General features: G+C 48.2%; 3 protein-coding genes across 11 annotated transcripts in view; 1 reads left to right on the forward strand and 2 right to left on the reverse strand.

Annotated features, from left to right (window-relative positions):
- The window catches only part of Brca2 (BRCA2 DNA repair associated), a 45,193-nt gene extending 43,905 nt beyond the window's left edge, over nt 1–1,288 (forward strand). For all 4 annotated transcript variants that reach the window (XM_052754595.1, XM_052754597.1, XM_052754598.1 and 1 more), the window contains one exon: nt 435–1,288. In XM_052754595.1, the coding sequence (XP_052610555.1) occupies nt 435–953 (519 nt within the window). In that variant the 3' untranslated portion in view covers nt 954–1,288. The remainder of the gene's footprint in view (nt 1–434) is intronic.
- Nucleotides 1,289–3,379: 2,091 nt separating this feature from the next.
- N4bp2l1 (NEDD4 binding protein 2 like 1) lies at nt 3,380–26,634 on the reverse strand. 6 transcript variants are annotated; one of them, XM_052754610.1, is made up of 5 exons: nt 25,859–26,614; nt 8,565–8,692; nt 7,834–7,922; nt 5,679–5,755; nt 3,380–4,712 (listed from the first exon to the last, which is right to left on the reverse strand). In XM_052754610.1, the coding sequence occupies exons 1-5, from the start codon at nt 26,038–26,040 to the stop codon at nt 4,463–4,465; spliced, it is 726 nt and encodes a 241-aa protein (XP_052610570.1). In that variant the 5' UTR covers nt 26,041–26,614; the 3' UTR covers nt 3,380–4,462. The 6 variants fall into 6 exon arrangements, with proteins under 6 accessions (XP_052610570.1, XP_052610572.1, XP_052610571.1 ...); XM_052754612.1 differs by lacking the exon at nt 5,679–5,755 and adding an exon at nt 5,563–5,629 and having other exon boundaries at nt 4,555–4,712; nt 25,859–26,632; XM_052754611.1 differs by having other exon boundaries at nt 4,555–4,712; nt 5,563–5,755; nt 25,859–26,632.
- LOC128120508 (NEDD4-binding protein 2-like 2) overlaps nt 8,581–27,237 on the reverse strand; it is a 95,336-nt gene continuing 76,679 nt past the window's right edge. Inside the window, exons 9-10 of the transcript XR_008221888.1 lie at nt 9,111–9,238; nt 8,581–8,692 (exon numbers count right to left, since the gene is read on the reverse strand). The gene's annotated coding sequence lies outside the window, so the exon portion shown is untranslated. The remainder of the gene's footprint in view (nt 8,693–9,110; nt 9,239–27,237) is intronic.

Raw genomic sequence — 27,237 nt, forward strand, 5'->3', positions numbered from 1 at the left:
TGCTCGCGTGCACACCCACACACGTGCACAACATGTACACACGCAGAATAAACCAATGTTCAGAAGAAGAGCAAGTAGGAGTAATTGGGCAGGGTGTGTTCTCGGTGATTCTGGTAGCCTGACGCTTACAGCTTTGTAAGGCTTTCGGAAAGTTAAAGCATAAACGATGCCATGCTTTTTTGTTGTTTTTTTTTTTTAAATCTTGTATTAGGATCTCTTCTTTTTCCTTTTCTAGTCATTTTTAGATGCTCTTGTGTGAAATTATTTCCTGTGGGATGGGAACAACAGCGTGAATGTTTTTGATATCATCTATCCTTCAGCAATTGGATAAGAAAGAATGTGTCCTCTGTTTGTGTTTTTTAATGAAAAGTTAAGTTTTGTTTTGTTTACATACAAGTACATACAATGATAGGCTCCTTTTTTATGTTTTGTAGCGGTTTTCACCTAACAGTGAGCAAAGCTATCCAAGTCCTTTATCACATTGCACACCAAAAGAGAAGTCTGCACCCCTGACTCACTTGGCCCAGATGGCATCAAAGTCTTGTGACGGGGACAGAGAGAGTGAGGACCCAAAAACCTGCAGGAAGAGAAGAGCCTTGGATTTCCTGAGTCGGCTGCCCTTACCTCCCCCGGTCAGTCCCATCTGTACCTTTGTCTCTCCAGCTGCACAGAAGGCTTTTCAGCCACCACGGAGTCGTGGTACCAAATGTGCAACACCTAGGGAGGAAAGAGAGCCCCGTCTCCCTCAGAGGAAGGCGCCGTCTCAGAAGGCCAGTGGCGCTTCTCTTCTGGAACATGATTCGGTGGCTGATGAAGAGCTTGCCTTGCTCAATACCCAAGCCCTTGTACCTGGCTCACCAGAAGGAAGTCAACAGGTATTTCCTGGAGACTCTGCAAGGACCTCTGTGCCCCAAGGACAAGAGAGCCCCCAGCCAGCACAGAGGCCAGGCTAGCATGCAGGACCCAGGTCCAGGAAGGAGTCTGTCTCGGGGATTGCAGAGGCTGCCATGAGCGTGATGGAAAACTAGCTGTTGAGTCTTAGCCTCCCAGTCTGTAAAGTGTGAACAGTTCCAAACTACACGTTTGTGTGGCAAGACACAAATAACAGCAGCACATTCCAGAAGTGTTTGTTTACAAATGTTCTGCCTGCTTCTCTACCTGTGTAACTATTCAGTTGTCTAACGCTGGCCAGATGTTAACTAATTCAAAAGGTTTTAAATCTTTATGATTAGATTTGAACACTACAAGCATTATTTTACATGCAAAATAAACACACCTTTGCTTTTCACTTGTTTCACTGACTAAGGTCTCTAAGTACCATCACTTTACTAGTTAATTTGTTGTAGTTGGTTTCTGTTTTTAAGGTTTTTTTTTTTGTGGGTAACTCCTATGAAATGCGGTTAGTTCTGCTTGAGTCCATTCTGTCGGGATAAGCAGACATGACGGGAGTGTTTACTTCTGGCAGATTTTTCATCCTTGTTGGCTATAGGAACCTTCAAAGTCACTCCTTACTATAATCTCTCAAATTAAATTATCCAGCTGGAAATGCCGTCAGGCCGAATGATGCGCACCTGTCATCCCAGCACGGAGTAGAGAGACCATTAGGAGTTCCAGGTCATCCTTCACTACACGGCAAGATCGAGGCGGCCTGCTGTGTAGTGCCTTCCCGACCACAGCACTGTCTACAGGCAGATGCTCTCACCGAGTTTCTGCCTTAAAGTGTTCTGTCTACTCTATTAGTGATTTAAGTTTTGTTCATAAAATAATTTGGTCTTCCTGTCCTAATCATGGTTCTGTAGACCCAACCTAGAGCAGAGTAAACGAGTCTTATGTGAACAGGATTATGTTATTTATAAAATTTAACCTTTTTGTTCATTTGTTCATTTGAGACAGGGTTGGTCATGGTGTCTCCTCACGGGAATAGTAAACACTAAGACACTGTGTAGCCCTGGCTGTCCTGGAACAAGCTCTGTAGCCCAGGCTGGCCTTGAACTCAGAGATCCACTTGCCTCTGCCTCCTGAGTGCTGGGACTAAAGGTGTGTGCCACCACCGCCTGGCTGAAAGTTAACCTTTTTTCTTGTGAATCCTATCAAAAATGCTATTACCCTCTTTATCCTCTCTCAGGCCACCTAGACAGACACTTTCATGTAGACCACAAAAATCCACGCTGCATGAAGCTTCAGCCTGTGTGCATGTTTCCTTCTTAGAGTGACACCGAGTAAAGCCAGCAGGGTCCACCGCGTGACCAGGGATAACGGCCAAGGGCTCGGTGTTGTTTGTCTTACGGAGAACCTCTGGGTTACAGGGCACTCCACTAGCTTGACAAATGATGCAAGTCAGTGAGCAGTTCAGAGGGCCCAGAAGTCAGAAGCCGTAGGAAATGAAAAGACCGGAGTGCTTCTGCAGGGCCAGCTCGGTGGTGTCTGCCCAGCTGTGTTCTGAGATAAGCTTGGTGGGACTTAGTCAGTTGGTGTATGCTTCCACACCAAGTATCTGGGTCGCCCTGTCAGAGGGGGCAGAGACACAGCTGGGCGGAGACTGAGAGCCCTGAGAAAACTCTGGGTCCACAGCCTGAAGCCTTTTGCTGTGGCCATCGGCCTCGGCTCAGACAGCTAACCTGCCTGCTCTGAAGCTAGCCAGCCACACCAGGGAATGTGACTCTGGCCCTTTGGGTGCGCCTGTGGAACCAAAAGCAGGAGATTCCATTTGGGCTCTCCAACACTTGTCCCCTCTGCCAACCTAATGCATGAAGCCATCCATTCCAAAGTCGCTCTGCATAGCGACTGCATAGCACACAGGCTATGACACCCACAGTTACCTGGGCCTGGCAGGTAGGAAAACCGAGTGGATTGGTACAGGACTGCTGTGTGCTATGCTAAACTAGAATTTGGCAAAGTTAGAATGGCAGATTTGTACCAGGTACTATCATGTTCATCAGCTGGGCATCCTGTTATAGCTAAGACACTAGTTTTGAAAATGCTAAGGAAGTGTGTTGCTTATTATCATGAAGATGTTGAGTGGTTTTCAACAGCGTTGATAATGGAACGGCAAGTCAGCCTTTTAATGTGCAGACTTCATTCCACCTAGAAACTTCTGGGCTTGGCTATTTACACTGGAATTAGAACTCTGGCTAAAACTGGACAAAGAATAAACACCAAAAATGGAAGTAGAAACTTCTTTAGGAAAATTCTGCAGGGGCTGTGCACAGACCGCTAATACCCGTGGTGACAGCGGTCCCTTCTGAATAACCCTAGTTATTAACGATGATTCATGAATAAGCTTATGCTATATGCAAAGGTTATTTTATGGTTGAAGTCCTTGGGTTTTGGTAAATGTTTTGTTGTTAAGCCAAAAATAAATTAAATGGCAAACCCAATATAAATGCAATACCATATACAATTTTAATAACCATAAAAGCACCATTATATAAGACACTTAAAATAATATTTCACAAAACGTTAAAAAGAAGCTGTTGGCCAAAAAATAAATAGAGCACACATCCCACATGGTCTTGTCATGGTCTCGTACCAAATGAATCTGATTCCAGCCTGCTGGGATTTAATTTGGACTCATAAATTCATAACTGATCGGAGGGGCATTCCACACCTCACTGTCTCAACACCACATGAAAGAGCCCACTCGTCTCACTCAGTGAGTGTGACTTTCGCATTTCCTTGTGTGACCCACACCCTGGCTGCCTCATTGCTTTGCACTCCTAAACATTGGAGCTGCTAACCAATCACACACTATAGGTATCATTTTAGAAATCAGTTGACGATCAGATTTGCGAAAGCAGGTTTATTTACACTAACATTAGACGGAGAGCCGGAGGGAGGGGTCTGTCCTGCGGCCACTGCTGCTGAGCGCAGGGTCTGACTGTAATGGTACGGGTTCTGCTTAGTTGCCTTTGTTCCTAAGAATTCACAGGCATGTTTAACAGTGACACATTATTAAAATAAGGGAGGAAGTCCCCTAATGTTACTTTAAAGGACAACATTCCCTTCTGTGCATTAAGTGTAAAAGCCATTACAGTGATGGCTCTGGTCTCTGGACACAGACTATCAGAGCAGCAATGGCAGTAAGCTGCTTCCTGCCTCCGCCTCTGCCTCCCTCCCTCACTCCAGCTCTATGGAGAAGATGGATCCGGCAAAGACGGTGGTACTGTAGCCCATAGAAATGTACTAGTAACACCTTGTTTATGACTCTGCAGCTAATTGATGATCTTGGATTTCAGTTTCAAAACTCCTTCCCTAGAGAAAGACCCTTGAGCCCGCCACAGAATCCCCAGCATCTGACATTGCTTGTTGGAGATAATGAATATATGACCTCTGTTCAGAAACTTCTGGGCTTGGCTATTTACACTGGAATTAGAGCTCTGGCTAAAACTGGACAAAGAATAAACTCCAAAAATGGAAGTAGAAACTTCTTTAGGAAAATTCTGCAGGGGCTGTGCACAGACCGCTAATACCCGTGGTGACAGCCGCCCCTTCTGAAGCTCTCGTTGGAGAAGCCGCCGTGAGCTCTTCGGCTGGGGAGCTCTGTGCAGGTGCTCCAGTACCCGGGGCCGCTGGAAGGTGTGCTGTTCCTGTCCTGGTTCCTGTTGGCTCTGCTTGGCTTTTCTGCGTGAAGGACACTGTGAAAGGTAACATCGTGTTCATACCGTTCTTTCATTCGGTGTATTTTTTCTCTTGGGACTCCATGGATGTTTCTTCTACATAGAAGAAAAACCCCACAAATGCTTAGTTAAGGCAAGCCATCACAACAAGCAACTTACACTGCAAATCCTGCACTGCATGGCGGCTGCTCTGCCTCGGGACACCTGGGAAAAGCATGCGTCCTGTTGTTGAGGTGCCTGCCTCCCCAGCTCTGTGGCTGTCAGGCCGCCCTCCCTGTACACCCCGAGACAAGCCCGGGGTTAGTTTCAGAAAGGCGTTGTTTCTGGTGATATTGACAGTGACCAAACACCGTAAGATATAACTGCTCATGGATTTAGTGATGTGCCTGTTGATGACATGCATACATCTATTACCAGTTTGGATCAGCTGGTCTCCGATACCATTAAATGATGCTTACTAAACCAATCTTAAGTTCAATTGCCAAGATTTCAATTACAGAACAGAGTTCACGACCCATGTCATATTTAACAACCAGGCAATCAAGGGGGTGACCACAGACTCACTTTGGAGAGACTCTGCTTCTACCGGGTCACTGGCATCAGGTGACACAGGGTGTGGCTATCAGAAGCCATGCATTATAAACCAAGTTAGTATTATTTGGACATGTGTTGCTGTGTCAATCAAAGCAGCACTTGTAGCCTGAACGAGCCACGCTCTGCTTAACATTCAAAGCTCTTGCTTTAGTCTGCCGCAGAAGCACTGCTGATCTGTGCATCGCATGCAGAGGAAGTGCTTTAAGTGCTCACTAATGCACAAAGTTAAGTATGTCCTTCTGAAGGACCAAGTTCAAGCCAAGGATTAGCATTTAGCATTATATGAGACATCAGACTCAAATCTAAAGTCTTCACATTAATAGTTCCAAACTTATCAGTTTCGAAGAATTACCATTTCTGGCCTGAAAACTACAGTCCGTTTCCAGCCTGAAAAGATGCTTTTGTTCGGTCTGAAATACCTGAAAGTGGCAGGATACAGGATGAGGAACTAGGAAAACAAAGCGATACCTTGCTAACTCTTGAACGTTGAATTTCCAGCGAGTGTCGGGTTCTCGGAATATAACTTCATAGTTATTCTCAAGTGCCTGATTTTTCAAAAGTACATAAAACATTGAAGACATGGCATGTATGCTTGGGAATGTTCACGCTCCACTCAGCATTCACCACAGTCTCGTCCAAATGCCTCCCCCCTGTTTTATAAGTCATCCAGGCCCTGAGTCTATCTACTGCATTTTGTCCCCACAGCGAGCCCCTCACGTTGTGTTATATGTCCCACTGATAAAGCTTATCAGTTCTATCCAGTATGGATCTGAACATCTTAGGACAGACCACTGAACTCATGAGGAAATGTCCCAAACACTGGGACTGGAGAATTCCTAAGGTGACTTCCATGATTATCATGGATTTCCTTCCTCCCGCCTTGGTTTATACCTGAGAGTGTCACATAGCTTATGAAATCAAAGTGATCTCCACATATTTATATAGTGTTTCCTGCAAACGCAGCTCTCCCTGCAGATCTGCAGAGCTTGGCCCAATGCCCTCGGCCCCATTTCTGTGAGTTTAGAAAGTTGGTAAGTCTCTCGTGTAAACCTCTAAACGTTCTTTGCACTCATGAGCTGACCGCCTCGTTCCGACAGTTTTCTGTCACCACTAGTATGCAATGTGTTATAAAATGGAACTAAATGAGCTAAGCCGAGGGGCTCCCTCATAACGGGGCAGCATGCGTTAGTTCGCCAGAGGGGCTTACAGTCAACAGTATGCAAATCCAGACAGCCAGCAGAGAATTCTGAGTGTTCTCATCACACACAAAAATGGTGTTTGTGGTGACAGATAACTTAAGTTCCCAGAGTCAGTCATGAATACATCCACCAAAGCAGCCCACTGTACTCCGTGAGTGTGTAAGATTATTATTTATCAACTGATGAATACATTTAAAAATTCAAGTTCCCTCTCCATCTTTTGGATAGTCAGTTCCATTCAGGAAAGGATTCAACCACCGTGTCTTAAGAACAGCTAGTGACTGGGTCCCACTGACAGCGCTGGGTGGCTAATGTCCAAACTGAGAAGTGCAATGACTTCCGGAAGCCACTGCCAGACGCTCCTTAGCTGCTTTGGGCTGTGCCTGCATGCATCGCTCTTCATGGCCCTGCTCGTCCCCTGGGGCCTTGAATGTGAACTGAAATACATGGTTTAGATGCACCTAAGTTCTCCACCCTGGGCCTGAGGAGAACTGACAGAAAAGCATCAGTAAGTAACAGCTGTCTGTCTGCTGTTTTGCCTAAATGTGGAAGAATCCTAATGCTAAGCTGCCTTGAGTCCCATGGAGGAGACTTCCCAGCACTCTGGGACCACCTATAACAACTCAAGAAGCTGTCTGCCTCCTGCTCTGCTTGGTTTGGAAATGAAAACTTGATAGCATAAGATACAAACAGTGTCTGGAAAGATCAGACTGGAGCGGAGGTGTGTGTTGCTATTTGTATTCTATTGCCTTAAAGGGTCACGGGGGCAATCTGTTCATAGACTAAGAAATTCTGTTGCCCTGGAACTCTCAGCAACAGAGTACTGAAATCCCCAGCCTACCACAGGTAGACCTGGCTCACTGGGACCCATGGCCCTGCTGGTCCATTCTCTAGTCTGTAACTCCCTGCAAGTATCAGTGGGTGCTCCCCTGAACAGAAAATAGCCAAAATGGAGAATCTAGTAAGGATATCTCCACGACTTTGAGGCCAGCCCAGTATACCTAGTAAGATCTAGGATAACCGGGGCTATGTAGAGAGATCCTGTCTCAAAAAAAAAAACAGAAAGGAGGAGGGAAGGAGAGGAGAGGAGAGGAGAGGAGAGGAGAGGAGAGGAGAGGAGAGGAGAGGAGAGGAGAGGAGAGAGAGAGAGAGAGAGAGAGAGAGAGAGAGAGAGAGAGAGAGAGAGAGAGAGAGATCGAGATCTACCAAGAACTCAGGCCATTTATGGACGACCCTCTGAGGTACGGTAGCCCCTCAGCAACCCAACAGCAGAGAGACCCTAAAACAGCTTTACCTGCTCCCTGTGAGATCTACCCCTAGTGAATGTGAAATCATGGAGGACCAGAAAAAGAGGAAAGAACACAGGTTTCCACTTTCTCACAGAACGCCCCAAACTGAGAATTCAGAATGATACTTCTTCCTACCATGACGGCATAGGGCTTCATTTCCCAGGCGTGCAGGTTGGTGTTATCAATAATAATGGGGGATATGCCATTCTGCATTGCTTTTCTCGCTGTAACACAATGCAACACAAGAGTGAGCACCACGCAGCCGTCACCAGAGCGAGCATCATCCACACTGGGTCACCTCCTCTGCGGGAGGCCTTCCCCCGCACAGTTAAACGCCCCCTAGTGCAGAACCATCAGGGGTTTCCTTCGGCTGGAATCTACTACAGAGTCAAGCCCCTCCATCCTGCTTGGGTGGGAAATGGCAGAGCTTTGCTTAAAGCCCCTTCCATGAAATGTACTCATTTTGAAGCTGCTACAAGACGCCAGGCGGTGGTGGCGCACACCTTTAGTCCCAGCACTCAGCAGGCAGAGCCAGGTGGATCTATGTGAGTTCGAGGCCAGCCTGGTCTACAGAGCGAGATCCAGGACAGGCACCAAAACTACACAGAGAAACCCTGTCTCAAAAAACAAAACAACAGCCGGGCGGTGGTGGCGCACGCCTTTAATCCCAGCACTCGAGAGGCAGAGCCAGGCGGATCTCTGTGAGTTCGAGGCCAGCCTGGGCTACAGAGTGAGTTCCAGGAAAAGGCGCAAAGCTACACCCTGTCTCAAAAAAACACAAAAACCAAACAACAACAAAAGAAGCAGCTGCTACAATCTACATGCACAACAAGGGACTCCTGGGAGTTTGGAGGGGAATTTGTCACCTCTCTTCTGGTTCCACTCATGCGCTTCCTCCAAGAAGTCCGGGTTGAACTCATAGGCACCATCTTCCCTGAAGAAAAAATCATCGGTGCTGAAAATCAGGGCCCTGGGAAAGTCCCGCTGCAGCTGTCTGCAAAGTGGAGAAACGGAAAAGGGATTTCCCCGTTACACTTGGTCGTGGGAGAATGGTTCCTTTCCATCTTTACCAGCGAGCAGGTTATAGTTCTGAGATCTCCACATTTTGAATTTTCTGCTCCACTTAGGAGGAGAACCAATCATCTCAGAAAGTCATTACTCCTCAACGGGAGGCAGAAGCCTGAGAGGCCGCTGTGCACGTTGCCAACCCTTGAAAGTAAGAGGTCACTGGTCACGGCCACTGCCTCCTGCAGCATCCAGGACTGACTGACACTCAGAGCAAAGCTGAAGCCATGGTGACGTCATCAGTTACCAGGGCCACTCCTCTCCAAGGCACACCAGTGCCCTCCCGGACCGCCCCACGGGCATCATGCCCCACACTGCAGCCCTTCCCTTAGCCCCTAAACTCTTACCTGTCCTGGGTCCCATTCCTCGGAGCTCTGATCTCTGTAAGGACCCATCTGAGCAACTAGTTCTCGCTGAGGTATGAAATGTGGATAAAGGAGATGTGTGTGAGCTACCCTCTGAGTTCTAACAATACCTAAACCAACGGAGAAAGCACAAGAGAAGGAGAGAGGTGAACCCAATAGCGTCCCTGCGCCCTCTTGAGCTCTACCACGCGGGTCTAAATACGAAAATGTCACAGGAAACGACAACGTCACAGAGAGCGCCTTTGCGTGACACAGAAAGGGGGAGTCAGTTCTGCAGGAAAGAATTTCAAAGGAGAGGTTTCGACTTGGGGTTGCATTACATTTGGGGACAGGTTCTATTAAATCAAATAGTGATGAGGTCAGGGCTGAACCGCTGTGCCTCCTTTAAAACAAAAAAAAAAAAATAAAAATGCAGAAGCTGATCATCTGGCAGTGCTCGGCAGCAGCCCAAGGGCTTCTGCCGGTGACGGGAAACCACTCCTCCAGCAGCTGCGCGGGGGTGGCAGGGTGGGAGATACCAACAAAAGCAGGCAGGGGCACCAGTGCCTTTTCGGTTTTGTTCTTGGTAGCGATCGAGGTAATTTATCCCCCACCTCCTTTTTGTTTTGTTTTGTTTTTCAAGACAGGGTTTCTCTGTGGAGCCCTGGCTGTCCTGGATCTCGCTCTGTAGACCAGGCCGGCCTTGAACTCAGAGATCCTCCTGCCTCTGCCCCCCGAGTGCTGGGATTAGGACTATTTTAACCCAGCGAGAACGCGGAGCCGCGGAGCTGGGTTCCAGCCTCTGGCTTCCACTGCAGCCATATGAACTCGTCTGTCTCCACTTGTTCTCTCAATCCTAAAACACAGAGGACGATCCTGAGGACTGAGGGGAAGCACTTTGTGAAGGGAGAGATGCTTGACCAATGTGAGGCGCATTGTTAATCTGTTAGTGATCGCTTACCCCGCCCAGACTGACGGCAGTGGGAATATGGGGCTTTTGGGGGTGTTGCGGTGCATGTGAGAGAGGGAACAGAGTAAGAGCCAACACTTTGAAATGTCGGTAAATCCACACTCCAGAACCAGCACGAAAGCACCTCTGCCTGAGTTCTTCAGAAGGTGCGGCAGCGGAGTTGGCACGAACGACAGAGTAAACGCACTTCGTTACAGGCTGTGGTTGATGGTACACGGGTAGTCCAGCGGCTAGCTTGATTTTTAACAGTAACCAACTATCCTTGGTAGACTCGTGAGGAAATGGAGGAATGTATTTCATTTTGTTGTTGTTTATTTTTATTTATTTCCGTGTGCACCACCTGCATGTGCCCATGGAGGCCAGAAGAGGGCATCAGATCTCCTGGAGCTGCACTTACGGTTACGGACCACTATGCAGGTGCTGGGAATCAAGCCCAGGTCCTCTGCAAGAGCAGCAAGGGCCCTGAGCCATCTCTCCAGCCCTGGGATAATAAATTTCAATATCAAAGGACTAATATCAATTAGCCAACCTATTAAACCCTGATGGCCAATTATCAGACGCCAAGTGTTACATGAAGTGTTAAGGCACAGAAATAAATAAAGGAGTCACTTTCAGGAATGGACGAGCTGACTTGGGGCCAGGCCTCCTACCCAGTTTGTGTGGTACATGGAGGCAAGGCTGTACCAGCAAAACACAAAGAGAATCTGGGTCAGAAACATCAACATTTGGCAAGGGAAACATTGCAAAAGAGATAGCATTTGGCTTGGACCTCGAGGGCTGAGGAAACTTTTACCTCACATGCGAGGGGGTGAGAGGAGGCGGGGGCAGCAAGCCCAGGGTAAATAAATAGGAGCAAAGAGTCCGCAGCTCCAGTGTGGCCAATCATTAGAAATGCTGGACACGAGATGGCTCAGAGGTTAAGAGCACTGACTGCTCTTCTAGAGGTCCTGAGTTCAATTCCCAGCAACCACATGGTGGCTCACAACCATCTGTAATGAGATCTGGTGCCCTCTTCTGGCCTGCAGTCATACACGCTGTATACATAATAAATAAATAAATCTTAAAAAAAAAAAAAAAAAAAAAAAGAAATGCTGGACACGGAGCTCTGGAGCCTTGCGGAGGTGAGTTGTTCTTTCCTTGTGGAACCTCTTCGAGGTTTTACTACAGACAGAAGTTTCAGTTTCTAACGTTTTCTCTAAATAGACTTTAAGACATGGTGTTCACATTTTGTTTGCCTCTTAATCACTTCCGGAAAACATAAAATCACGGTCCTTTTTGATTGCGATGTTTTACTCAGAGCACAACTGCCCGCAAACTAGCAGAGAGGCCAGCCAGTGCGTGTCCCCTGTGTGGCACCCGGGGGTTTCCCCCTTTGGTCTGTCCCTTTTACATTTTTGTTTTCTTCTTACTTTTACCCAAATGTCAAATTAGTACCAAGAGCCACAGCAACATGTTGAAAATTCAAAACAGTAAAAAACCCTAGCTGAGCAGAAGTGATTGAGGGACAGTGCTTAGACTGTAAAACTTAAGTGGGAGCAATAAATACCATTCCATCGGCTTCGGGAGACCAGGGAAGGGCCGCAGCCCTAGCTTTCTCTATGGCGGTCAGGAGCCTCATGCAAGAGGGAAATTGAGAAAGCGAAAATAGAAGAGAAGGGAGAAAATAGAAAGACGATTACTTCCGCATAGCCTCCCCTCCTCGCTGCCCCGCCCCCAATCCCCAAAATGAGAGACTCGGACACTGATCTGTATGTCAAAACTTATTCTCCCAGCATTATTTAACCATCAAGAGCTATAAAGTCAGGGCTGGAGAGACGGCTCAGCAGTTAAGAGCACTTCCTGATCTTCCAGAGGTCCTGAGTTCAAATCCTGGCAACCACATGGTGGCTCACAACCATGGAAAATGAGATCTGGTGCCCTCTTCTGTCATACAGGCATATGTGCAAATAAAGTACTCATATAAATAAATAAATCTTTGAAAAAAAAAAAGACGAACTATAAAGTCACTAGGCGGTGGTGGCTGGTGGCACAGGCCTTTATCCCAGCACTTGGGAGGCAGAGGCAGGAGGATCTCTGTGAATTTGAGGCCAGCCTGGGCTACAGAGCGAGTTCCAGGACAGCCAGGACTGTTACATAGAGAAACGTCGTATCAGCCCCCACCTCCAATAGATTACTTGAATTTATGTTACAAAGATTTCAAAATTTCCTCTCATAGTCTCATAATTTAAAATTATTTTAATTCATTTTATATTTAAATATTTAAAAAATTTTTCGGGGCTGGAGAGATGGCTCAGAGGTTAAGAGCACTTGACTGCTCTTCCAGAGGTCCTGAGTTCAATTCCCAGCAACCACATGGTGGCTCATAACCATCTGTAATGAGATCTGGCGCCCTCTTCTGTACACATAAATAAATAAATCTTTAAAAAAAATTTTTTCTTATAGTTCCCGAAATATTTTTCATTCAAGTATCACATTTGATAATTATGTCTCATTGGTGTCTTTCATCTAAATGTCCTCCTGTCTCTATGGATTTCCGTTTGGAAGAGTCCAGATGAGTCTCCGGTGGTTTGCTCAGGACTGGGTCCAGACTAAACATTTTTGGAAGGGTGGTGTGGAGGAGAGGTGTGCTTCCTGATCTCAGTGACACCCTGCCTTTTGTGCTCATGCAGACACCCAGCTAAAATCACTGCCAAATCAGCTCACTGGCTTACTTAGCGATACTGATGTATGAGCGGAAACCCAGACCACATGACTGTCCCGGTTTCCGGCAGCCTTTCCTGGGCAATCTACACTTTAGAGATCCCGCAAGTCTTCCATGGGGATCATGGAATCATTTGAAATTCTTTCCATATTTTCTAGGTAGAATTTTGTTGTTCTTTTGGTTTGGTGTAGTTTTCTGGGACAGGTTTCTCTGGCTGTCCTGGAACTCACTCTGTAGACCAGGCTGGCCTCGAACTTACTGAGATCCGCCTGCCTTGGCCTCCCGAGTGCTGGGATTAAAGGTGTGCACCACCAGCACCCGGCTAGAATTGTTTTATAAGGAGTCTTCTTGGTCCTCTTTTCATAATCTTTACCTTATTTATTTATTTCCATCCATCTGTGTAGCTCACACTACTTCTGGATCCATAATCAAGCGCTGGGATGGCAGAGGTACCACTAAGCCCAGCCCGTGCTACAGAACGGGTTTGCTGTAGAACTCTGACAGGCCTAAAGGCCTCCCAAATGCTAGGATTACAGGCATGCACCGCTGCACTCAGTCTTATTGTTCTTTCGGATGATCCAACTGTCCCAGGTTTAGCTAGTGGTACCCGTCAAGCTGGCTCCTCTGTCTCTGTTTATAAAAACTCCTTTATCCTAATTAGCAAAGATACACATTGAAACATTAAAGTCCAAATAAATAAATAAATAAATAAATAAATAAATAAATAAATAAGGATAGGTTCCTGTATTTCTCCATCTAAAAATAATTCCTAACACTCGGTTTTCTTTCCAGTATGTATAACGTTATTCCTTTTGGTTGTCTCTTCATTTATTAGTTATGTGTGTACGTGTGCCAGTGAGGTCAGAGGACAGCTTCTCTCCCTCCACCATGCGGGTTCCAGGACCAAACTAGGTCCCTAAGGCTTGGTGGCAAAGTGCCATTACCGAGCCCAAAGTTTATTTGCTTGTTTATAAACTCATTTATTTGTTTGCTGGGACAGAGTCTCACTAGGTAGCCCTGACTGGCCTGAAACTTGGAGAGATCAGCCCCTGCCTCCCAAGTGCCCGACAAGGGCCTCCCAAGGCGTGTGCCTGGATACCCAGACTCATTTTTTTATTTCCTCTTTTTGTATAAAAACAGGAGTGAGCCGGGCGGTGGTGGCGCACGCCTTTAATCCCAGCACTCGGGAGGCAGAGCCAGGCGGATCTCTGTGAGTTCGAGGCCAGCCTGGGCTACCAGGTGAGTTCCAGGAAAAGGCACAAAGCTACACAGAGAAACCCTGTCTCGAAAAACCAAAAAAAAAAAAAAAAAAAAAAAAAAACAGGAGTGAGATATAAACCATACCAAGTTTTCACCAACAGTTTTTTTTTCCATAGCAAACTGTGTCTCACCCCGTGAAATATTCTTCTATGGCTTTTTTTTGGGGGGGGGGGTTGGTTTTTTGTTTTTGTTTTTTGAGACAAGGTTTCTCTGTGTAGCCCTGGTTGTCCTGGAACTCACTCTGTTTCTCTGTGTAGACCAGGCTGGCCTCGAACCCACAGAGATCCATCTGCTTCTGCCTCCTGAGTGCTGGGATTAAAGGTGTGTGCCACCACTGGGCTTCTACGACATTTCAATGCATAGTAGTTTACACTTACTCACAGGGATCTCCTCTGGTGTGTAGCTCCTTATCGGGAGGTTATCTTACTGAATTTCAATTCCCTATAGAACAACTGTTTTTTAACTTTGTTTACAGTAATCTCTAGATTATAAAGTTTAAATCTTCATAAATGCACTCTTAGCCACATACAGCATCTTTTATTTTCAAATCCATGCCTTTGATGCTACATTAGAACAGTCTTTCTCACCCCAAGATAATGTCAACATGTCTATAGTTACATTTTCCTCCTCAGCCCATCTGAAATTTTGCTTATATGTAGTTCTGGTTAAGGCTCTGACTTGAGTAATTTTCTACCTAGGACCCTGGTTGTCCTACACTGTTGCCTAAGTTCATCCTTTCCCATCATCCTGACATACTTTCTGCACCATCCCAGAGGACTGCATGTAACTGGGGCTGTCCTTGGACTTGTTTCCTTCCTATGTCTGCTTCACATCGTCTTGCCTCCTTTTCTAATAGTTTATTATGTCCAGTGGTTGAGAACATTTCCTTATAAAATGGATACTTTTAGTTTATTTTGATGCAGAAGTGTGTCTGAACAATGTCAACTAAGAACACCTCTCCTTCTTGCTCCATGATGGTTCCAGTAACTCCTCCAGAGCGGTCAGCAGGAAACAGGGGCCTCGGCGTATATGATCTCTCCTTAACCTTTGTAACACTTTTCTGAAGTAAATAATAGTTCCTCCGGTTACAGAAAGCGAAACTACCAATTGAAAGATTAAATAACTGGCCAGGGTTCAGAGTTTCCAAGTGGTACTGCCAGATTTGACCTCAGGTCTAGAGAGAAGCAGGCTGAGTGGCACTGCACACTCTGAGCTCTTCTGACACCCGGAGAACGTATCTCATTGTCTCCCATGTTGGCGACAGGCAGCCATGGTCTAGCATGTGTCAGCCTGCAGTTACCATTCTGGGTTCATTACACTTCCTTAATTAAAAAACAACAATTGATGTGTATATGTGAGTGCCTGTGTGTGTGTGTCTAGGCACCATGCTTCTGCCTGGTACTTGAAGAGGGCTTCAGATCCCCTGGAACTGGAGTTACAGATGTTTATGTGGGTGCTGGGAATGAACCCAGCTCTTCTCTCCACCACAGCAGCCGGTGCTCTAACCGCTGAGCAACCTCCAGCCCCGAATATGACTGTGTTAAAGTCCATCACTGAACCTTGGTCACACGTCTCCTCCGCCCGCTCCACCCACCCCTGGGCAGCCACCTCTCAGGGGCTGTCAGCACCCCTGCAGCTCCGGCCTTCACATCTGTTCTGCAGCACCGGAAGAGGCAGGGCCCTTGAAACTGCAGCTCTAGCTAACCACAGGCTGCCACGTCCACCCGCACTGTCACTGCTGAGTCTTCAGAGGTGTCACATGTCACAGGCATTGCGCAGTCTCTGTCACACACCCCCATTCGCTCTCGCATCTGTTTCTGCGTTACTGCATGGTTTTCTGCATCCAGACAGCTGTAAAGCTCCAAGTTTACCTGAGAACCCTTTTAAAACACGCACACACGTATGCTCTTCCTCTCCCCCCACAAAGGTACTTTTTATTTATCATCTATCTATCTATCTATCTATCTGTCTGTCTGTCTGTCTGTCTATCTATCTATTTATGTAGTTTATTTTTTCGTTTTTTTGAGACAGGGTTTCTCTGTGTCGCTCTGTCCTGGAACTCACTCTGTAGACCAGGCTGGCCTCGAACTCACAGAGATCCGCCTGCCTCTGCCTCCTGAGTGCTGGGATTAAAGACATGTGCCATCACTGCTCAGCTACAATTTATGTCTTTTTTTTTTGGTTTTTCGAGACAGGGTTTCTCTGTGTAGCTTTGTGCCTTTCCTGGGACTCACTTGGTAGCCCAGGCTGGCCTCGAACTCACAGAGATCCACCTGGCTCTGCCTCCCGAGTGCTGGGATTAAAGGCGTGCGTCACCACCGCCTGGCAATTTTTGTCTTTTTTTTTTTTTTTTTTTTGGTTTTTTCGAGACAGGGTTTCTCTGTGTAGCTTGCATTGGTGCTTTGCCTGGCTGTATGTCTGTGTGAGGGTGTCAGCAACCCTGAAAGGTGTGAGCTGCCATGTGGGTGCTGGGAATTGAACCCAGGTCCTCTGGAAGAGCAGCCACTGCTTGCCACTGCTCTTAACCGCTCAGCCATCCCTCCAGCGCTGAGGGATTGGGGGGGGGGGGGTCTTGAATGCAGTGTTCTTTAGCCATAACTGTCCAAACTCTTTTTTATAAGGTCCCCACTGTATGATACCGTTCTCAAGGTCAGCCTCCAAAGAGGCCTGGGAGGGAGGTGTATTCTACCCAGCAGCACCCAGCAGCCTAGAGCAGGGAGGAACACTGTGCAGCACACGGGCAGCTTCCTGAGGTCTGCTGTTGCCCGCCCCACGTCAGGGCTGAGCCCTGACCTCGGGCACCTGTCGCCACCGTACCCCTCGCCCCATCTGTTTATCACTATGTCATTAGAAAAGCGGCCCTTCCACTCCCTGAGAAACCTCGACTGTGTCACCGGGCCACAAAGGCCGCGGGAACTCTGGTAACAGTCCCCCACGAGGTCCTCACCACTTAACTCTAGACAAGCTCTTCTCGCTAGCTCTCGTGTGGACAGCCTGCCATCTCACGAAGGGACCGGCTCCCCGTGTCTGTGCCCGGTTCCTCAACCATGTCTGCTCATTCTCAGAACCGGGGAAAGGAATCGGGAACTAAAGTCAAGACTCGGAGTTCTGGCCTGTATTCTTCCCAGATGTCATAGGTCAGGGGCAGCCTAGAGGGCAGCTGTCCAGGCAGATGGCCACTCAAGGCTCTTGCTTGGCTGCTGTTTACAGGCAGCAGTAGCCACACCTGTGATCTTAATTTTTAAGTCTATTTTTAATATAAATACCAAATACAGGGGCTGGCATAGCCAATGTTTTCGTGCATCGGACGGCATCTGGGGCGAGTGGCGTAGCCTGTTCTTCACACTGTGGATTCTCTACATTGCACACTCATTCTCTCACATGTCTGCTCATGTGAGCAACTTCCTCTTTGCTTCCTTCTTTTCTCAAAAGCCACGTTAGCATCTGAGCTGAGTCTCCGGGGACATTTCCAGTGGCGCCTTTGGTTAACAGATCCACTGGTCAACTCTCTAGTGAATGCCTACAAGATGCAGGACTTTTTTCAGAGGCAGGACAGAAAATAGAGTTTCTTTGTTGAGACAGGGTCTCACTATGCAATCCAGGCTGGCCTTGACTTTACAGCAATCCTCCTGCCTCAGCCTCAACAAGTGCTGGGATTACAGGTATGTAACACACCTAGCTTAGATATGGTTCCTGACTCAAAGAATTTACATCAGGCCTGGCGGTGGCACTCGCCTTTAATCCCAGCACTCTGGAGGCAGAGGCAGGTGGATCTCTGAGTTCCAGGCCAGCCTGGTCTACACAGTGAGTTCCAGGACAGTCAGGGCTGTTACACAGAGAAACCTGTCTCAAAAAAAAAAAGAACTTATATCTCATGAAACTCACATTCTAGTAAAAAACATGTGTGTGTAGCGGGGGCATCTATTTATGAAAAGAGAATCCAGTACAAGCTAAAAACACTGCAGGGTCTCCTTAGATAGCAGAAAAACCCTCCTCCCCTCCCAACTCTACAATCACACTTCCACAGGGTGCCCGGTAACTTTGGGAAGTGGGTGGAGGTACATTTGTCTCTGAATAGTCCCCACCCCCATGAGCTCACCATCACATAACGTTTCCATGTATGAAATAAAAACCACAAGGTTGGGGTTAGAAAGACAGCTCAGCAGTGAAGAGCACTATCTGCTCTTGCAGAGGACCAGGGTTCAGTTCCCAGCACCCACATGGGTGGCTCACAACCATCTGTAACTCCAGTTCCAGGGGATCCAGCGCCCTCCTCTGGCCTCTGTGGGCACTGCATGCATATGGTGCACATACTTACATGCAGGCAAACATACACATAAAATAAAAATGAATACATCTTAGGAGCACCTCTTCACCGTGTGCTGAGTCCTTCTCCAAGTCTCCCAGAGTCTTACCTTGATACAGCAGAAAGCTTTCTCCCCCAGCCATGTGCAAGATGCAACACAAAGCCTTATGAAAGAACAGTTAGAAATCAAGCTCATTTGTCCCTCACACTGCCTCCCCAGTCCCACAGGATTAGGTAGATTTTAGATGACTTGAAGGGACCAAAACATAATGCCTTTGGGGCTGGAGGGATGGCTCAGAGGTTAAGAACACTGGCTGTTCTTCCAGAGGTCCTGAGTTCAATTCCCAGCACCCATATGGTGGCTCACAACCATCTGTAGGAGATCTGGTGCCCTCTTCTAGCCTGCAGGCATACACTCCTGCAGAACACTGTGTGCATAATAAATAAATACATCTTAAAAAAAATAATGTCTTATTGTATTTGTTAGAGTCCAAATGGCCCTGGAAAGGCACCCTTTTATACTGATTTCACTGGAGCACCAAGGAAGTAAGTTGAATCATAAACATCCTGTCAAAGGAGCCGATTTAGCAACTTGGGAGTTGACATTCCTCTCTGGTACACCATACTCAGTATAAACACAAACACTGAAGATCTAAAAATCATCTCCCAGTACAATGAATGCATTAGCAAAAGTAAGAAATTCCTTGGTAATGTCTTTAATTGGGAGGAACATCTCATTAATACTGACAGTAGGAAAATGTAGCTTCCTTACCCCAGACTTGCAATCCAGGTGAATTTAGACCTCTAACAGGGCCTGAAGGGCTTTCTACCGCTTTGGATTGGTGTTTCATCAGACTCTTTTATCAGGCCCCTCCCACTTCCCGGGCTCTGGTTCAGGCCTGGCGATGTAGGTAGGTTTTTGGTAGTAAGGCTTGCCTGTCATGGCTGGGGCCCTAGATTTAAGGTATTGAAAAACAGCGGTGGCAGTGGCCCCAGCCCTGCAGCCTTGATCAAGGTATTTCCTCGGCAGAGCTTCGAGTCTTGGGCTTGAGTTAGAATGAACACTACGGGAGCTTCTTGGGCACCTCCTTCGCTTTTCCTATAAAAATATTCTCTCTCTCTCTCATTTCTTCCTCCACTCCTACTTCCTTCCAAATCATTACACAACATCACACCCAATTCTCCAAGCACACCTGCAGCACTACATGCCACATTAGCTGGGTCTTCCCCCATGGTCCCAGCAGTGCCAGGAAACATGGTGAGGAGGTTCCTGTAGAGTGGAGGCCACCTTCCCTCACATGCTTTTCAGCGAGTGATTATAAACCCGCATGGTACTGTGAACTCCTACTCCTTATCAAATGCATAAAGCAGTTAGTCTGGACTCACCAAACCTCCAGAGGGAAGAGATGCAAGGACCCTAGTTAGGAAAACCATGAGAAATCTGAAACACTAGTTATCATTTTCCAAGGTGGCCTAGATGACCAGAGAGCTGAGATGTCAGCTGCCCACTACTGTATTTTGATATGCAAAGAATGGACTGCTGTAAACTTCTGTCCTGGTCTTCCTGTTGTTTAGGAGAGCCAATATCTCATCTATAAACTGGTCTCTGTTCTCAGTGCCCCTGTAGTCTACTGTTAGCATGCCTTTCTCCCCCACTCCCCTCCGTCTATCATTGGGTCTTATTAGAAGAGCATCCTTCCATGTGTTGACACGTATCTGGAGGTGTGAATGAGGAGGAAGGACCGCCACTAGGTAGCATCCTTTGAGCCTAACTGAATACACGTTAGGAGTCATTTGTGTTGGTGCCGAATGGAAGAAGGTTGCAAAGGGACCAGCATGTACCACAGTGAGGGGGCCAGATCTGGCTTTGACTGGTAAAGGGAAAGATGCGAAACAAAAACAGAAACAAAACCATTCCAGGGAACCGACAGAACGGAGACGTTTAATTTTTCAAACAAGGCCACTCGAACAAACAAGCGAATAAAGAGACTCCTATTGCATTTCACAAAGGCACGTTAGCTGTATAACCACACAATGGAATATTTTATTCAGACATAAAAATTATGGCGTTCTCATATTTGGTGCAAGCATGAACCTTGAAACATATGCTAAGTGAGACAAAGGACAGACACTCAAGACCTACGTACATGACGTACTTAGACAAGCAAGAACATGGAGACACCAAGTAACTCAAAGGTTGCAGGGATAGAGGAGAGAGAAGGCGTTACTGCCGAGGGGGCACAGCTTCTGTTTGGGGTAATTGAAAACAGAAAGAAATACAGTGAAAATCGCCGCATGTGTACTGGTCTGAACCCTCTAAAGAGGTGAAAATAACCACAACAGAGACGTTTAAACCCCTCCTCCCACCATGCACGCACGCACGCACAGGCACACACAACAAGAAATGCCCAAGGCTCATCCACAGATCTGTTGCTGAGGCTGGGGGAAGAGACAGGTGCAGAATCAGATGGCTGGGTCACGCCACCAGTCCTGGACCACAAGGCCAAGAGCAAAAGGGTCTCAGGACTGGAGCTCTACCTCCCCACCCAACTTTTCAAAATGATTTTTATTACGTGTGTGTGAGCCGTACGTGCGGCATGGTGAACACAGAGACTGTGGTGGGCAGAAGACGACCCTGTAGAGTCAGCTCTTTCCCGCCACGTTTCTGTGGGCTCTGGGGATTGAACCCAGGCAGTCGGGCCTACACAGCCAGCCCTTCATCTGCTGAGTCTTCTCTTGGGCCCCACATCCAACGTTCAGTCATCTCCAGATCTAGCCCTGGGCCTACCTAACCAGTGAATGCGCTGCTATGAAAGCTCCCCTTTAGCTAAGCCAGCAGATCAACGGGCTCTTTTCCATCTCCACTCTGCCTCCTCTTCAAGGCCAAGACAAGAACCACCTCCATGTGGAGAGGACTCTGTCCTTAACTGACTTTGACCCTCTGCACAGGCTCCCTTAGCCTTGAAGGCTATCAGCGCCAAGGTACTGTTCCATTGCACCCTACTTGCCTACAGGACAGAACTGATTGCTGACTGTTACTTGTTCCCACTGGTTATCTGAAATAGGCACCTTCTGTAGCCTTAGTGAGTCTAAGTCTCAGTAAGCAAGGGAACCCGGTTACCACCGATTATTGGTTGACTAATATTGGCCATAGCGGGTACTCACACATCCCACGGCGTCTGTTCACTAAGCTGTTTGTCATCCTCACAATGAGTGTATTTGTGAGTGTTAGCTCGTGTTACTAGAGAAGAAACTCAGGAGTTAAAGAATCAAGAAAAAAATGTCATTGTTGTTCAAAGTTCATCTCCTCATGAGTGAGTTTCCTAGCATACGTCCAACGGGAAATTAACCCATGAAAGACTCTCGTTGACAGAATGACATCGTCAGTCAGCCAGGTCATGAAACAAAACTTTTGCTCTACTGGGCCTTGTTTTTTTTTTCCTTTTAAAAGTTACCAAGCAGGCTGGAGAGGTGGCTCAGAGGTCAAGGGTCCTTGGTGCTCTTCAGAGGGCCCACGTTTGATTCCCAGCACCCACAGAATGGCCCTCAACCCTCTGTAACTCAAGAGCTGGAAGGTGTTGTGGCTTCTGACTTCTCTGAGCATCGGGCACACGTGTGGTAAACACACGTACATGAAGGCAAAACCATCATACACAGGTATCTTTAAGATGTTTTTCTTTAAGTTACCAAGCAACATATAATTGTTGCTGAAAACTAGAAGACAAGTCGGAGAAAGTCCATGATCCCTCTACTAAAAGTCAACACCTATGGGTGGGTACTTATCTCCTCACACGGTTTTTTTTTCTTCTTCTAAGAATCTATACAGACCTCTTTCTTTGAGCACAAAATGGGGTATGTGTGACTGTGTGTACCTTCCTTCTTATTTGGTTTTTCATTTTTGAGACAGGATCTCACACATCCCAGGCTGGTCTTGAACTCACTATGTAGCCAAAGATGACCTTACACTCCTGATCCTCCTGCCTCTACTTCCCGAGAGCTGGGATCACAGATGGGCATCGCCACAGCTGGGTTCTGCCATGCCAGGGATTGAATGCAGGGCTTTGTGCATGCCGGGCAAAATATCCACTGAGCTAGATGCTCAGACCTGTGTGTGTCTTTAAGACAGGAAAGAATACATTTATAGGTCAAATATACATCTCTGTTTCGATCAGTGACTCATAAACCAATCTATTCTTATATTTACTATTTAATTAATATTTCATACATGATACTTAGGTTGTCTTGCATTTTTTTCTGCCACACAGAAGTCTCTGATGAACATTCTTCTGTGTCTGCACGCTTGTCCAAGCATTTCCTCAGGATGAGTTCCCGGAACTGAACTCCCAGTCAGGAACGACCACCCGTCCCCAGATGACACTTAACTGAATGCAGGTACGAACGTAGATTTAGAGAGCGCGCTGGCTGGAGTACTACGATGCGGGTACATTTTTAAATCCGATAAAATCCAACTTAAGCCAGGCAGTGGTGGCGGCAGGTCTTTAATCCCAGCACTCAGGAGGCAGAGGCAGGCAGATCTCTGTGAGTTCGAGGCCAGCCTGGTTTACAAAGTGAATTCCAGGACAGCCATAGTAGTTACACAGAGAAACCCTGTCTCAAAAACAAAAACAAAAAACAAAAACAAAAAAACAAAAACAAAAAAAAAACCACAAAAAACAAAAGAAAAATCCAACTTTTTTTTTTTTTTAAAGGAAATCCAACGAATTCAGAAAGATACTTTCTATATCCCAGCCACTTGGACATATGAAAAGACATAGGTGAATATTCTAGAATATAACATTGACTTGAAAGACAAAACAGATCCTATTTTTAAAAGAGATTTTTATTAGTTATTTAGTCAGATGAGATATAAAAGTTAAGCATGAAAAGATAAGCCCATATTTGCAGACACTAACTTCCTCCAATGTTGACAAGTTTTATTAGTCTGATTTAAGAAATACATGTTCATTATAGAAAATGTGGGAAACAGAGAGAAAAAGACTCTCAGAATCTAGCAAATACATAATAACCTTACAGTTTTCTATTTTTCTACACAAGTGTATTTAAAACAGTCTTCCATTCTCCTCTCCCCCATTCCTACCCTGGGAAACATGGTTGGAAGAAGCCAGGCTGTGACTTCCTGACCCATTCTTACTTGCTCTGGGCTACATCCAACCCCACTGAACTTTATATAAATCCATCTAGAAGCATGCAAAGACTCCTGAGCCCCAAGGCTGACAGTACCCAGCCCCCGGGCCTCCCAGTCCACAGCATGCTTCCTCCAGGGCACAGCCAGGCTTTGCCTTGGTAACTCAGAGTTCATTTCAACAGCCTTTCATGTTCCTACCTACACCTCCTGAAATTTATATAGCTACCACCTTAACGGTTCAGAGGGCATCCTCACTGATTCCATCTTCACAACCCCCTCTAAGGCAGGAAGAGTCGGTGTCCCGACTGAAGAGGAGGGCTTCTGGAGGTGTGAGACCCAGTGAGTGAGCTTGGATAGGAAGGAACCCTGAGGCCATCACTTTCAGGTCTGGCAACAGGAAGCTAAGAGAAGGATCCCCATGAAACCCTCTAACTTAATCACCCCTTAGCAGCCGCAGAGAGGCCTAAGGACTGCTAAGACAGCAGCTGGCTAGTGATGAGGTAGATAGATGTACAGCAGGCTTCCCTTGTTCCGGCCAGCGCTCACCACATCTGTCTCTACGGGGTGTTTAATGAGATGCTCACCACATCTGTCTCTCCAGGTGTTTAATGAAATGTGCTCTTGTCCAGTGTCTTCAGCTTAGTCAAATGTCATGAGGAATTAAAATCTTAAAAGTATAGAAAATTAGAGACAGAGAGGAACCTTAGAGCCCACCCCAGCCAAGGCCCTGGCTTTGCAGTCTTCTCATCCTCACACTACTTCTACTTCCTTTCCCAACACGGCTAGAGCTGACAGAGCCATAGGAGTAACTTCCTGTCCTGACTTTCAGTGTGTGATGGTTTACGTATGACTGGCAAAGTGAAAGTGAAATTGAACAAGATTCGGCATCCTGGAAACGTTTGGTAACACATGTACCCACCGTGAATTGCTGTATCACAAAAAAAAAACCAACTGTGCCGGGTTTTCCAAGGAGGCTCTCCACACCACACCACCCTGCCACCGCCAGGAGCCTCTGGAAAGGACCTACAGAAGTGTGTCTTAGGGAGGGGTACCAGTGTGGCCTTCGCAAGTCACCTATCCCTTCAATTTGCAAAGGTATTCAGCAGTTGGCTGGATGCTTCTGCTCCACAAACCAACTAGAACCCCAACGGTAAATGTCAGCACCTTATCGGCCGCCTCAGTTTCCCCATCCAAGACTCAGGCCCTCCCCCTGCGATCACTACCTGATGCCATGGAAATCAGCATGTGACCGCAGGCCACCTTGATTCTTCAGCGGTTCCAGGGTCCTACGGCTAGCCTTATCTGATGAGATGGAAAGCTCACGGGTGGCAAGTGACTGCTTCTATCGACTAATGTGTGCCAGACAATGTCGATGGAGGGTTAAGACATGGCCCCTATCTTCAAGTATCTCACGGAAGGAAAAACAATCCTGTGCAAAACTAAGCGCAGTCACAGAGATGTAAACTGGAGCCAAGGCGCTGAGAACAGGAGCCAAGGCGCGGAGCAGAGCGGCTTCAGCGGCAGAGTGAGGCAGCTGCGAGGGGAGGTAACAGAACCGGTTTTTAAAGGCTAGTGACATCAGTCGGGCAAAGGGTGGCAAGCCAGGCAGGAGGGCCAGCGTCATAAAGCACAGCAAGGAGAGAAACCGTCCAACGTTGCTGGAACACCAAGCGCAGGGCAGGGAGTGGAGGGCGTTCAGGCTGGAGCGCTGGGCCTAGCAAGGTGCAGCAGGCAGCAAGCCCGCGCGGTTCTCGCTGACCCGGTACCGGCAAGGGCCGCTTACGCAATTCGCGAGTGAACGAATCTGGGCGCCCGCCCGCCCGCGGAGAGGCGCCGCCAGCACCCCCGGCCCCCCTCCCCAGAGCACCTGTGCGCCTTCGCAGCCGCCAAAGCAGACGCAGGCTGCGCCGATCCACCAGATCTCAAAGCGGGCCCCGGCCCCGGCCAGCGCCGCGCTCTCCCCCACCCACCCCCACCCTCCCGACCCCGTCCCGGACCCCCCCGAACTCGCTCCGGTGACAGCGCCTGTTGACGCACCGTGGCGGCTGCCTGCGCGCCAGCGGGCGGGGAGCGGGTTTCTCTGCAGTCGCCACCAGGTTTTCCCGAAGAGCAGTCCCCGCCGCGGGCCTCCCCGACCCGGGGCTTGCGGGGGCGAAGGCGACCTCGGCCCCGGCGGGCACCAGGCCGGGCGCAGCGGGCAAGGGCCGGTGGCGTCTGGGGCTTTGCGCAAGGCGCCGCGCCGAGCGAGGTCCATCCTCCCGGGCCGGCGAGCGCCAAAGCTCCCGGGCGCGCGCGGGGCAAGGGCAGGGGCGGCGCGCGGAGCCGCTCGGGGCAGGGGCGCGCGTGGGCGCCAGGCCGCTGTCATTACCTGGCCAGCGTGGTTTTCCCCGAGCCCGGGAGGCCGCGCAGGAGGTAGAGGTGTTTCCTAAAGCTGTGGCGACGCGGAGGTGGCCCCCGCGCGGGCGGCGGCCGAGGAGGCGGCTGCTGCTGCTGCTGCTGCCGCTGGTGGAGGCTCAGCCTCCCAAACGATTCCAGAAAACTGTCCTCCATGGGGAGGGGGCTGGCGGCGAGGGCCCTGGGTTCCCTTCCTGAAGTCACGGTCTTGGCCAAAGCTGTTGTTTTTGTGACTCTCCGGCCATGTGATAGATGGAGGGGCGGGCGCTCGGAGCCCAGCCCCTCCTTCCCAGCCGCGGGAACCGCGGGAGGGGGCGTCTCTACCTGCGAGGCCGGGGTGCAGGGAGACTGACAGCCCGGGAAGCGTGGGTGCCGGGTGACGCAGCCCCCTCCGCGCTCCCTCCTGCCTCCCACTGTCTTCCGCTGTCCTTCCCGAGGGAAGGGGCCCGGCCCGGGGACACAGTGGGAGGTTTCCCTGCAGCCACAGTGGAAGCCCAACCCTCTGCTACAGCTCTGCCTCGTCTCACTTCAGACAGGCCTAGACCTTGAAAGTAAATAGTTTCCGTTGGCGATTAAAGAATGTGACAGGCACATCTGAGCTGTAACAGAAAAGGCCATTGTCTCCCCCTCTGCCTGTGTACCAGTACCTGGCTGGCGTCCCAAGGACTGGGGCGCACTCCTCCAGGATGCTGGACGGTTTCTTAGTACCTTTATCGGCCTGTCAAAACTATCCTTAGAAAGCTTTATGCAACTTGAAGTCTCTTCTTGCTCCTTAGGTCCCGGTGGACTTGGGAGGCTGCATAGATGCCTCTCTGCTGCCACACAGCAGGGGAGACTGTCCTGGGACCATTTGCACAAAATCAAGTTCAAGTTGCAGGAGCTGGCGGCACCCATTGGTAGGCACCGGTTGTGACTCTCCAGTATTTCCCTATAGAACCAATAGGATGATCCTGGTTTTCGGAACGAAACAGTGTTCAAAACTTGCATCCTAGAAAATCCGAGATACTGGTGAGTTTGGCTACATTTATTGTAAAATAAAAAACATTTTATGTTTGGCACTTAAGGTATGGACATTATGAAAAGGAAGCGTGGGGAAAGAAATGATGTCCTTCTGAGACTTAGAATCTAAAGACCAGAGATTTCCCGACCAGCGTTAGGAGGGGGCTATGCAAGCAGGGAGGGGAGCTGCCTCACTAGCTTTGGGCTTCCCCTGGGTTGGGGTGTAGGAGCGAGGCAGGCTGCTCTCCCCGGGAATTCCCCTCCCAGCACGAAGCATGCTTCCTTGGTCCTTCTTAGGACTACTGCAAGGGCATCTGTGAATGTTGAGGGAAGAGTGAGGAACAGGGAAGATAC

The sequence above is a fragment of the Peromyscus californicus genome, unplaced genomic scaffold (assembly GCF_007827085.1).
Source record: "Peromyscus californicus insignis strain IS unplaced genomic scaffold, ASM782708v3 Scaffold_2__1_contigs__length_46816999, whole genome shotgun sequence".
Lineage (NCBI taxonomy): Eukaryota > Metazoa > Chordata > Mammalia > Rodentia > Cricetidae > Peromyscus > Peromyscus californicus.